Source organism: Mus caroli, unplaced genomic scaffold (genome assembly GCF_978045245.1).
Source record: "Mus caroli unplaced genomic scaffold, Mus_caroli_1 scaffold_1, whole genome shotgun sequence".
Lineage (NCBI taxonomy): Eukaryota > Metazoa > Chordata > Mammalia > Rodentia > Muridae > Mus > Mus caroli.
Window position 1 is genome coordinate 81,622,591 of NW_028227256.1, and position 13,399 is coordinate 81,635,989.

At 43.6% G+C, this 13,399-nt stretch overlaps 1 protein-coding gene across 1 annotated transcript in view; it reads right to left on the reverse strand.

The window, feature by feature from the left end:
• Dner (delta/notch like EGF repeat containing) overlaps window positions 1-13,399 on the reverse strand; it is a 308,211-nt gene that overhangs the window by 181,230 nt on the left and 113,582 nt on the right. The window contains exons 2-4 of the mRNA XM_021173483.3: window positions 11,304-11,657; window positions 8,985-9,079; window positions 6,632-6,798 (exon numbers count right to left, since the gene is read on the reverse strand). Coding sequence (XP_021029142.1) covers window positions 6,632-6,798; window positions 8,985-9,079; window positions 11,304-11,657 — 616 coding nt within the window. The remainder of the gene's footprint in view (window positions 1-6,631; window positions 6,799-8,984; window positions 9,080-11,303; window positions 11,658-13,399) is intronic.

Consider the following 13,399-nt stretch of genomic DNA (forward strand, 5'->3'; position numbering starts at 1 on the left):
ACAGAGGTATCGTTCAGTAATTGTTCAACACTAGCATATTGGTTAGATAAAATACGTTTTAGTTCAACAGACCACCATACAACCATAAAAGTAATTCTATAAAGTTTTATTCTCTCATAAAAGAATGCAGTAAGACATAAAGTGGGAAGGAGAGAGAGCCAATGTATATGTGACCATGCTCTGCTGTATCTGCGCATGCCATACGCAAGAAGGAATGTACCAGGAGACCTCACAGAGTACTAACATGGCTGTCAGTGAAGGGGGCTGCAAGAAAGGAAATTTTCATCTCCTCTCCCTTTCTCCCATCTACACTTCTATACTAAGAAACAAACAGTAGAGCCTCTTACCTTGTAAAAAAGAGTAAGATGGAAAAAGCTTTGCTTCCCTGAAAGAAACCCTGTGTCCCGTGAGTTCATACCCTGGGCACTCAGAGCATCTTTGTGTGCCTCAGTATTGTCCCTTGCCTCCCCTCTCTCCCTCTGGTCCCCTGTGCCCCTCTTCCATTCCCGTCTTGCCCCTAGCTCCTAAGAAAGAAGAGATGCTGCAACAGCCCAGAAATCGGACTGCAAAGAGGTCATTAGAAAATTACTTTCCTGGTTGAAATTTTCATTGACAGAGCTAAGGAAAGTTTTAGGAAGTTAGCTGGCCAGAGCCCCAAGGCTTGTCTCTAAGTTAGAAGAACCCAAAGCTCAGTGGTAGTGGCAAATGCTTTCACTCTCAGCACTCAGGAGGCAAGGGCAGATGGATCTCGGTGAGTTTAAGGCCGGCCTGGTCTTAGGCCAGGCACAGCTATACAGCAAGGACCTATCTCAAAAAAAAAAAAAAAAAAAAGCCTCTAAAATATAATAATAATTCTTTATTTTTTATTTTATTTTTATTAGATATTTTCTTTATTTACATTTCAAATGTTATCCCCTTTCCTGGTTTCCACTCTGAAAACCCCTTATCCCTTCTCCCCTCCCCCATGTCACCAACCCACCCACTCCCACTTCCTGGTCCTGGCATTCCCCTACACTGGGGCATAGAACCTTCACAGGACTAAGGGCCTCTCCTCCCATTGATGACTGACTAGGCCATCCTCTGCTGCATATGTAGCTGGAGCCATGAATCCCACCATGTGTTTTCTTTGGTTGGTGGTTTTAGTCCCAGGGAGCTCTGGGGGTACTGGTTAGTTCATACTGATGTTCCTCCTATGGAGCTGTAAACCCCTTCAACTCCTTTACTGCTGAGGGGTTTGAAGGGTACTTTCTCTAGCTCCTTCATTGGGGACCCCGTGCTCTGTCCAATGGATGGCTGTGAGCATCTCCTTCTGTATTTGTCAGGCACTGGCAGAGCCTTTCAGGGGACGCTGTCAGCAAGTACTAGTTAGGATCCACAATAGTGTCTGGGTTTGGCGATTGTATATGATATGGATCCCCAGGTGAGTCAGTCTCTGGTTAGTCATTTATTTCTTCAGTCTCTGCTCCACACTTTGTCTCTGAAACTCTTTCCATGAGTATTTTATTCCCCCTACTAGGAAGGATTGAAGTATCCACACTTTGGTCTTCCTTCCTCTTGAGTTTCATTTGGTCTGTGAATTGTATCTTGGGTATTCCGAGCTTCTGGGCTAATATCCACTTATCAGTGAGTGCATATCATGTGTGTTCCTTTGTGATTGGGTTACCTCACTCAGGATGATATCCTCCAGATCCATCCATTTGTCTAAGATTTCATAAATTCATTGTTTTTAATAGCTGAGTAGAACTCCATTGTGTAAATGTACCACATTTTCTGTATCCATTCCTCTGTTGAGGGGCATCTGGGATGTGTCCAGCTTCTGGCTATTATAAATAGGGCTGCTATGAACATAGTGGAGCATGTGTCCTTATTACATGTTGGAGCACCTTCTGGGTACATGCCCAGGAGTGGTATAGCTGGGTCCTCAGGTAGTACTATGTCCAATTTTCTGACGAACTGCCAAACTGATTTCCAGAGTGGTTGTACCAGCTTGTAATCCAGCCAACAATGGAGGAGTGTTCCTCTTTCTCCACATCCTCGCCAGCATCTGCTGTCACCTGAATTTTTGATCTTAGCCATTCTGAGTGGTGTGAGGTGGAATCTCAGGGTTGTTTGGATTTGCATTTCCCTGATGATTAAGGATGTTGAACACTTCTTTAGGTGCTTCTCAGCCATTTGATATTCCTCAGTTGAGAATTCTTTGTTTGGCTCTGTACCCCATTTTTAATAGGGTTATTTGGTTCTCTGGAGTCTGACTTCTTGAGTTCTTTGTATATATTGGATATTAGCCCTCTATCGGATGTAGGACAGGTAATGATCTTTTCCTAATCTGTTGGTTGCTGTTTTGTCCTATTGACAGTGTCCTTTGCCTTACAGAAGCTTTGAAATTTTATAAGGTCCCATTTGCCATTTTCTAATGAGATGAGCAGGGGAAAGAACCGACCTAAATTATGCATGGGAGAGGCGCGATTTTGCACTCCCTCTGCTTTTGGTTTTTAATAACTATTTTTAGATTATTTATTTATTTAATTTATTTACTTACTTTATTTGGTTTTTTTGTGACAAGGTTTCTCTGTGTAGACCTGGCTTTTGGTCTTTAATAATTATTATTTTTTGGATTTATGTATTTATTTACTTATTTTGGATTTTTTTTTTGTTTTTGGGGGTTTTGGGAGGGTTTTTTGTTTGTTTTGTGTGTGTGTGTGAGAGAGAGAGAGAGAGAGAGAGAGAGAGAGAGAGAGAGATATTTCTCTGTGTAGCCCTGACTGTCCTGGAGTTGGCTCTGTAATGCAGGCTGGCCTGGAACTCATAGAGCTCCACCTGCCTCTGCCTGCTGGGATGAATCACTACCCGGCCACTCCACCCCCTATTACTTTTCATTGTAACATGTCCAAGTTCGGGGTTTTCTTCCCCACTTCTATTGTAGGAGCTTAGTAGACTTTATCCAACCATAGTTGTAAGATAACCATGAAAAGACAGCGTTTTTGTATTTTCAGTTTTAAATCTTGAGTTTGTCATCAAAAGAAGATGTTAATGAGTCTACCATTCTAACCTTTCCCCAACTGTCCTACCCTGACTTCCAGAGCAAGAAACCTTAAATAACATTCCCTTAAGAAAGACCAAAAGTTTCTTTCTCTCCTTCTTTTCTTTTTCTTTTCTTTTTTTCTTTGTGTGTGTGTGTGTGTGAGTGTGTGTATGTGTATGTGTATGTTGTTTGATCCTCTAAAATTCTTGTAATGTAATAAAGAAAAGGGGAGGGCATTTAAATGTCACAGCGGTGGGTTTTGAAAGTCTATGAAGACTTCTTAAGATTGACATTTTGCAGCTGAATGTCTCCTTCAAGTGACATTTGCTGAGGGAATAGCTGATGTGCATCTGAATTTTGCCAGGCAGGGGACTACCCAGTGGCCATGCTGGGCAGCAAGGGGCAATGATATGGGCTCTCCTCGCTAGAGAGCCACAGTCCAAGAACACATAGGACCAACACAACAAGCACACTCGGGAGGGGAACAGAGATCATTCATTCCCAGTTGTGGGATGCCAGCTGCCAGTGCATCTGTCAGAGGGCAAGGGAGGCAAATGGTGCTGAGACAGATGTTGTATAGAAGAGCCGAAGACAGGGAAAGAGCCAGACTTGGGAGGAATACATGATACAAGTATGGGGCTGGAGCCAGTGAGCATGTGCGAAGTGTGAATAGAAATCCAAACACAAATTTGGATGCCCCTAGGCTAGGGTTGAGGCTCAGTTGGTAAATGGATCGCCTAGTGTATGTGAGGCCTTCAGCACCTTCTCCATTATTACATACACTGAGTGTGGTGGTGCACAACATGCCTGTAATCTCAGAATGTGAATAATGGAGACTGGAGTGTCAGGAGTTCAAGGTCATCCTGGTGGTGCTGGCCAGTCATCCTAGCCTAAAAACTTAAAGACCTGTATGAAAATACAAGGTGAATGGTACAGGAGTAACTAAATCTGAAGTTGATTTCTGCCTCCCAATGCACATACACACAAACACACATAAACACACATATGCAGGCCTATCCACACATATATGTAAACACATGCATACATACATACATATATAAATACATACACACAAACACACATAAACACACATATGCATGCCTATCCACACATATATGTAAACACATGCATACATACATACATACATACATACAAACACACAGACAAACACATACACAAATACACACACATATACACACATACACATACATGTACCCACACATATACATAAACTCACACATACAAATAAACATAATGATAATAAATGTGATAATAAGAGTTAAAGGGGGTGGAGGCTTGGGGAGGGAGTATTTAGTTTTTTAGAATCCATAGAGATTTTTTTTAGGACCCATGGAGAGAAAAATCTTTGGGTAGTCATTTTTCTTATGAAAGACTCCAAAGAGGATGGGTTTTCTTGTTTTGGTGTTGTATTATGAGAGGAGGTGTAAATAGGGTAGATGACTTTGGCATCTAAGGCACAGAGGAGCCAGTGGATGGTTAGTCAACTGAGGCTGAGTTGGGCAGTGACTGAGCAGAGCCACATTTTGCCACAGGAAAGGAGAGAATGCTGTAAGAGAGGAGAAAGCCTGGGGAAGGAACTCCATGGGGTTTCATCCTAAGCAAACAGTGGGTCCATCCCTTCCACCACACCTTAACAGAGCTCACACCGCTGGAAGGCGAGTTTGGTCCTTACCCCCATCACTCCCATGTCACCAAGCAACTCCAAATTAAACATAAACACCTTATTCAAGACCAGCAAGCCACTGGGTGTCATGGGACTAAGACTGGAGCAAAGAACTTGAGTCTGGAAGTACAAACGACGGGCAACTGAGTCACTGGAGAGCTAATGAGCACTCTTGCTGCTCCCTGCAGAGCCAACAGCTCTAAGCAAAGGTTACCAATTTATTTACCCCCAAACACTGCATAAAGCCAATTACAGATTTGGAAAAGACATGTTTGGGGGAAACAGAAGGGATAATCAGGCAGAAGGCAGCGGCAGTGGAATTTGATGGCAATTCAGAGATGGTGACAGAAGAGGCACAGCAAGAAGAACCTACACTTCAGACACCCACATCATCTCTTCTTCACATGGCATAGTATAAATATTAATAAGGCAGTGATGATGAAGAAAAAGTTTTAAAAATATTAAATGTGGGAATCGTGAAGAAATCCCAAAGAGCAGCATCACGTACATCCTCTGTAAAGAGTCATTAGACTGACGGCAGGAAATGTAACAGCAGCACAGGAGGAGGCTTTTGACCATTTCACTGTGAAGAAATGATAGGTCCTTGGTGACATGGAGTCCTTGTCTGACCCTTGACTATGTTCAGAGGCTGCACAATGTATTCATGCATGAAAATACCACAGGGAAAAAGTACTTTGAGTGCATGTGCCATGTAAGCCAGGTGACCTGAGTTCCATCTCAAAACCTCAGCAAAAAGATCGGAGGAGCCAGGTGTGGTGGCTCACCCCTGTAATCCCAGCACTCAGGGGACAGTGGCATGCAGAAATCTGCAAGTACAAGGCCAACCTGGGCTACATATCAAATTCCAGGCCAGCTAGGGTAGTAAGATTCTGTATCAATTAAATAAATAAACAAACAAACAAAACAGAAGAAGAAAACTGACTAGACAAAACTGTCTTTGGCCTCCATGTATATGTCTTAGTGCGTGGGCACCTACCTGCATCATATATATGTAAATATATATATATATATATATATATATATATATATGTGTGTATATACATACATAAATACATATATGTACATATTTACCACAATAACAGTGTAATACCACAGGATAACCTGTTAATATTTACAATTTGTATGTTTTAAGTATCAATTATAAATAAATAATCCATCTTTAATTCATAATAAATCATCTTAAACTACACCTTTAATCAGTGAGTTTTACAAGATATACAAATCTGAATCAGCCTCCCAAAGACTTAGATAGGTCATCCACATACAGGACATGTGTGGAAATAATATGTCAGCCATCAGTCCAGTATGTGGAATCTATTGGATATGGAGGAAAGAGGAGATAGTGGCGTCCTGAGAGTACCCCAGGCTTCTTTCTAGAAAGAAGCAGAGAGCTGACACACAGCTGAACAGGCTAACACCCTGCTCCTCAGTCCCGACATTTCCCTTCACTGGCTTGAGGACTGTCCCCACTCCCAAATGCAGACCACTGTTCTACTTAAAGCAGTCTTTTGTTTTGTCATGTTGTTAGCAACATGGGCTCAAACTGCACATGAATTCATAAAATCTCTCCCATCTCAAAAAAAAAAAAAAGTAAGTCCATATAAACACTAGCAAATTCCTCCCTCCTAACCCCCACCCCCACTCTCAGCACCCTTGCCTATAGCAATGCTACAAAGTGATGAGAGATGTCAGCTAATATTTCAAATGCATACCTCATACAGTCGCACGGGAAATGCTAGTGTTAGCAGGACATTCTGATTATCATTCAAACCATTTTGAAGTGGAGGATATACAGTCACTAGACATTCACACCATATCCTCCAGACAGAATGTCTATGCACCATATCTAAACATCAAACCAGGCTTGGGCTGAACTGGATGTAGATAAGGTTTCTCTAACTCACCAATGAAGTGGTTGGGTCCCAAGGCCAGCATCTCCTCTAGCAGGACAAGGCCCCCTGGAGCCTGGAGGGGTGTCACACTTCGACCATCTATGAGGGAACACTGTTGAAAGCCTGAGGCTGTGACCTTCCACAGCAAGATCAGCAAAGAATTGGCATCCTGCCGAATCCTGAAAACAAGAATCACACATCAATGCAAAGCCGCTCTTACTAAGATTCGTCGTAGAACCAATTCATCAGATTCGAGATGAAAATACAGACAGCCTTACATCAGCACAAAAGTGTCAGGAAAGCAAAGAAATGGTTATAAAAGCAAGCGCCCACCTTATACACGCTAAAGTAACCACACTTACCCAAGTGTCTACCTCCCACTTGTTCAAAGTCTACCACAAAGTGACTATTCTGTACCCCATCTTTTGGTAATGATAATGAATAATGAAGAGCAGAATGAGCTCTTGTACAGATAAATGTAAAAAGAATCTTGCTTAAATTTATCACAGATCCACACCGCAATCCAACCCATCCTTCTGACCTACGCCATCAAAGTAAGCAAAGTGTGTCATGTCCCCACGCTTCCTGTCTCTCGTCTTCTCACAGCTCGCAGGATAAGATCCAGAGAATAGTACGTCATCTAAGGGCAGTGAACTCTTGCCAGCCCCTTCTCAGCTGCAGTCCCAGGCCTGCATCCCTGCCACCCAGAGTTGCAGCACCAAAAGGCCACCAACATGTCTTTCTGGGTTTCTGCCTGGTCACCAAGCTTTATGTGTTCCTTCTCCCCATGGAAACTGTACCCCTAGCCTTTGCATCACTTGTGCTATACCTATGATGCCAGCACACAATGCCAGCAGCTGCTCATTCTTCTTGTATTCTAGAGGATCAGTTCCCACCTCCATCCCTCAGCAGACTCCACACAGCTCTTCCTCCAGAACAAGCTCCCAGGGCTCAATAATGTCTTAACAAATGACTGCATTCATGAATACATGAAAGTACAATATAAGGGTTTGGAAACACCCACATATCAGTTCGGGGTGCCCATAGATCATATGTCATTCCCATCTTGCTCAGCCTGGGTCATCCTGTGGTTTCTGTCCAAAGGATGCCACCCATGAGAGGTCCAGAAAATGTCATGGTTTTTTTTTTTTTTTTTTGAGAAGAAAGAAAAGGAACGCACTGAATGGAGTAGGTGAGTAGGTTATAAAGGCAGATGATCTGAGCAACACAAGAAAGAGCAGGAGGAGGATTCTGCAAGAGCAGACACATAAGCTACTTACTAAAATAGTGATGAACTGTGATGTGTTTACCTCAAGCCAGTTCCCAACCTTGCCACTGTGGAAGGTACTCTGAAACACTTAACATGGGGTTCCCCCTGCTGGTGAAGCTGGGAGTGGCCTCACACTCCACCTCTTCCTATGGGGACATTCTTCCAAGACCTCCAGTGCCTATCTAGATGTCCTCTGTCAAGATGACCTCACAGCCAAACTCAGGGAGCAGGGTAGGGGACAAATGCAGAATGAGCTTAATATAATTCCTCTGCTAGACATTGTTAGGAAGCTCACTGTGGGGAATGCCAGGCAGGCAAAATGGTCAGGACCCATGGGATAGGTGGATAGATGAGCCAATGCACATATAACAGAGATAGCCAATGCACAGAACCAGCTGGTCAAAGCTATGTGTCTCATGCCTTCTGGGTCCCCTGGGGTGCTGAAAGTGGGGACTAGAGTAGGAAGGATGACAGCTAATGGTACCAATGAAGGGCAGACTCATCAGTGTGCCTGAAACATTCTAGGGCTGGCTTCTTCCAACTCCTAGCTGTGTGCCATCTTCCCTGGGTCTATGTAAATCACCCATAGACAGCAGTTAGCTGGGCAGCCAAATCTGTTTTCCTTTGCCTCTTTTCTATTTTCCAGGAGACAATAGCCAGCCTGTTCCTCAACAGCTTAAATTTAGAACTAAACACTTTTCCTATATTGCTTGATTTGAAAGAGAAAGTTGTAATGTGTAGATTTTTGTTTTAATTTGAAGTAAATTACACAAACGGATTTAATGGTCCACTAGAATTTTTAGAAGAAAAAAGTCACCTGGGAGATGAGGTGGCAGACTCCAAATCCTTTCTAATGCTTCAGGGTGTCTCCTGTTGGGTCTGACTTATCCAATCCGATTTCCCACAGCTGACCAGACCTCCCACCATGATCCTCCTTACTCTTGTTTTTTTGAGTGGCAGAGACTGGGTTCCTACCTGGGATTCATTCAAGATCCCCATTGGATTGGCCAGTGACACACCAGATGCATGGTAGACACCCCCAGTCCATTGCACATAGAGTCGATCATAACAGGTGTGAACCAAGAAAGCACTTACTTGACAGAGGTGTTCTGTGGCACTTCAAACGACACTAGGCGGCCACCTGCAGAGTTGTTGGAACTGGCATTCCCACAGGCAACATCAGGGACCACCTAGAAGAGAGAAGACCCGTTACCCGGATGAGATATAACGGAGATAGCAATGAGAGGTGAAATCAACAAGCCATGTCCCTTCTGTTTTGCTCAGAAATAACACTGTCGCCTGCCCATGGAGGGGACAACTAGAACCTTAGAGACAGGACAGAAATGAAGATCCGAGTCATTTGGATTTATGGCACGCAGCTTTTCAGAGAGCTGTCTGCAAACAGGCAGGGTTGTTGACTGATAAATGGGTGCTTCAGTCAGGACTTGCTGCCCTCTTCGTTTGACCGTTAGCCACTGGCTCCTGTTCTGTGCTGATCCTAAGGGCACTAACCAATTAAAGGACAGAGGTGCAAGCACTAGCTAAGGACTAAGAAGGCAGAAACCTTCTTGCCTAGAAGCAGCAGCCTCCGTAGCTCCAAAGCCACCACTGGGGCCTTTGCTGTGAAAGGGGCTCTGTGCTGAGGGTACCAGGAGCACGCAAGCCCTGCCTAGGGACAGTGGGGTTTGGAGAAGTAGCCCTTTTCTTTCCTGCACTCTTTCTTCCAGTGCTGGGAACTGATTCCAGGGTGGTCCATAGGCAAGTTCTCTACTACTACTGAGCTACACTCCCCTAACCTAGAACTTGGGGTTTTGGTTGCTGTGGGGTTTTGGGTTTTTTTTTTTTCAGTTAGTCTTTGTTTCAGGTTTTGTGTTTGTTTGTTTGTTTGTTTGTTTGTTTGTTTTTGTTTTTTTAAGAATCTCACTATGTAGCCCAGGCTAGCCACAAACTGACAAGTACTGTTGAATGTTCAACTAAATATAAAACATGTATTTCACCCCCTCTAAAAGGCCCAGGGAACAAAGTAGAAGGAATGGAAAGAATGTAAGAGCCAGCGAAAGAGTGAAGGGAATGCTGACCTTCAGGTGTGACTGGGTGTTTGCACACTTAAACTCACACTTGCTGTGATGATCTATAGCGATCTGCACAGCATCAGGCCCATCAGCATCCTATCATGGGCAGGAAAGGGGCTCATAGGGTCTCATCCATCTGAAGATTTCCACGCAACTAACAACTGAAGGGAGGAGGGACGTTTTCTTCAGTGGTGTAACCATACGGCACCCACGCATCTATGGACAAGCTCTTACACGTCCTCTTGTCAGCAACCGTGATGAAAATGACTGCCTCATACACAAAAGAAGACATGGAAGTAAATGGGAGATGGCTGGGATGGTGAGGGGGAGCCAAGAGAGACCAATGGGGTGAATATGAGCAAAATATATATGCAGAGATATAAAAATGTCATAATAAACTCTTTATCACCTACAATTAGTACATGCTAATAACACATACTATATATACTATATATTTATGTATCATATATATTATATACATAACATATAGCTATATACTATATATACTAGCATACATTATTAGCATATATTAATTTAGATAAAAGTTTGAATTTTTAAATTTTTTTTTGAATTAAAATTAAATTTAAAAACATCTAAAGTTCATTGTAAGATGTGATGGTGTAAACTTGTACTCCCAGCACCTGGAATGCTAAGGAGGACCACACAAGCTGAAGGCTAGTCCAGGCCGTATAGTGAGTTCCAGGCCAGACTGGACTATATCTTAAGACCCCAGCAGAAGCAGGGGAAAAAGTTTGTAAGAGCCAGAGCCAGAGAGGACCAGAGTGAAACAGTATTGTCTGAGACAGGACAGGTCCACCACACTCATACATTCATGGTAATTGGGTCCTGCGATATGCATACACATCCTTGTGTGACACACACACACACACACACACACACACACACACACACACACATTGAACTAGCTCCCCAATTCCAAATTAACGTACAGAAATGTATGTGAGGATTATTCCAGGAAATAATCCAAATCATTTTTTAATTTTTGTTGAATCCTTTTTTTTTTATCAGAAAATCATCATATAGTCTGGACTTGGCGAGCAGGGGAGGGCATATGTGCACCTGTGCAGCAAGAGGTCACCTGAGCAACCTAGACCTTGTCAGTGCTAGAGTCCTTGCCTGGCCTCTGTAAAGTTCTAGGTTCAATCCTCAGTGCTGGAAACGTCATGTATACAAGCAAAAGTGGATGTAAGGTTTCATGCATGGCTTGCTCAGAGACTAACTTAAAGGCCTTCAATTCTTATTGCTTGCATTAAAACCGCTGGAATTGTTTTGACATTTCTGGTTTCTCCTGTGAAAAACACATTCCACACAATATTCTTACCTCTACTTGATCCCATTTCATTTCTACAACTTTCTGCCCTGTTTTTGGCTGCCAAGTTGGCAGTGTCACGGTTGCCTGAGAGTGGGGCAGGATTATGTCAGGCTCCTGGGTGGCGGGGACAGGCTGAAGCTGTCTGGGTGCTGTGGACTCTGTCCAGCCAGAGGTTGGAATACTGGGAAGTGGTTGTTCACAGTTAAGACCTTCATAGCCGTCGTTGCAAATACAGAGGTAGCTGTCGCTACTGCTGCTGCTGCTGCTGCTGCTGCTGCTGCTGCTGCTGCTGCTGCTGCTGCTGCTGCTGCTGCTGCAGTTACCATGGTGACAAGGGTTGCTGGCACAAGGATCTGCAAGAAACTAAAAGGAGACCGTAAATGGGTCAATTATTCCCTCACAAGGAGTATGGTGTTACTGATAGGAAATGAGCTGCCCGTTACCAGCTCTGCTCTCTTAACACAGTTGCTGGAGAGCACATAAGCATTTGCTCCCCGGCCCCACCCCCATCATCCCAGCGGGACACTCATCCCAGACAGCAAGAGAAACATGATAACAAACAACCTACCCCAACCCTTAGCCCCAGACCACACGGATTTCAGGAACACATCATTGAGTAGAACGTTTTAGACAAAAAGTTTAAAGTAAGACTCTTTAGAAAAGACTTTGTCATAAGCAGCTAGTCATGACAAATGCTGTCCGGGATCTAAATTGGAATCTTTTTAACATCCTGAACCTTTGCAAGATTTCTGAATGAGAAATGGCTGTTCAATTTCTGGCTTGCCTAAATCTCTCACACCTTCCTAGCTGATCCTGTGAGCAGATCTTTAAGATAGTGTTATTGAATTAATGGTTTCCAGGGCCAGATGCTCCTACGATAATCTGGCTGGAAGAGAGTATGGTAGGAACTTCAGCAGAGTTTTGTGAGATCTGTGGTCCCATCACTCTGCAGGGTCATCACAGGAAACAGGGTCTCAGTGGATAAGAAGGGTGAAGACGCAGCTCTGTGTGTCTTCATTGTGTACACATTGCTCTCAGACTCCTTTGCTGCTGACCTTGGAAGGGCCATTTGTTGGTCCTTGGGAACACACCACAGATCAGTGGCACAAGAACCACCTGCTCCTCTGGAGTTGGCACCAGGGCTCAAGCTCTGTGCTATTCAGTTACAATTTGTTCCTGTGATAAAGGAAAATTCAATCACAACCGCTATACCCCAGCTTCTTAGAGCTGACTGCAGAATAGAATTCACTACAGAATCAACGGCACAGAAAGGGGACTCTCTGTTCCCTTGCTCAAGTGAGTTTGCCCAACAAGCCTATGTGGTCAAAATTCTGCATGGTAAAATGGCTACCCTTATTCTAATTATGTTCATCTGTTTCCAGCAGACTCCTTCAGGGGTGGAAGAGGATTGGGAACCTAATCAAACAAAGCTCCAAAACCATGACATTGGCTCTATACTATATATATCACTCAGAATCTATGAGTCAATGAGTTAGCATCCAAAGAGAATGTCAAGACAGTCAATAATTTTACGTATTTATAAATCTATAAGCACAGAGGAAACCCCAAGATGGTGAAGCCCTCCCTGATCCAGTCCCTCCCTATCTTTGAAGGTTGCTCCTCCCCACCTCTCCTTGTACCTTCTTGGTGGACTACAGGTCTCTGGGCTGTGTGAAGCCTCCCACCTCAGGGCCATGTCACCTGCTGGTACACTGCCTGGAGTCTCTTCTCCAGACTCTGAATGGCTCCCTATGCCACCATATTCAGTTCTCTCCCCAGGTGAAGACTTTACTCACTGTGAAATCTAAAAGAATCTTTTCTCTCTGTCCCACAGGAAAAAAAAAAATTGTGAGCTCCGTGAATGAGGGACTTTCAAATGTCCTATTTATTTCTCTATTTCCACATCAAGAGAGATGGTGAGGCTTTTTTAAAAGCATTGAAAGAAATAAATATGGATGAATTGATTGTTATTTGGACAGCATGTGATAGGGGGTAGGAGCTGCATCTTTAGTCAAAATGTTGGCTCATTTCCAGTTTATTTTTAGGGCAGGCAAGTGGAGGGAGTGTCACCTCAAGAATTAGTTGACAGGAGGAAGGAAGAATTT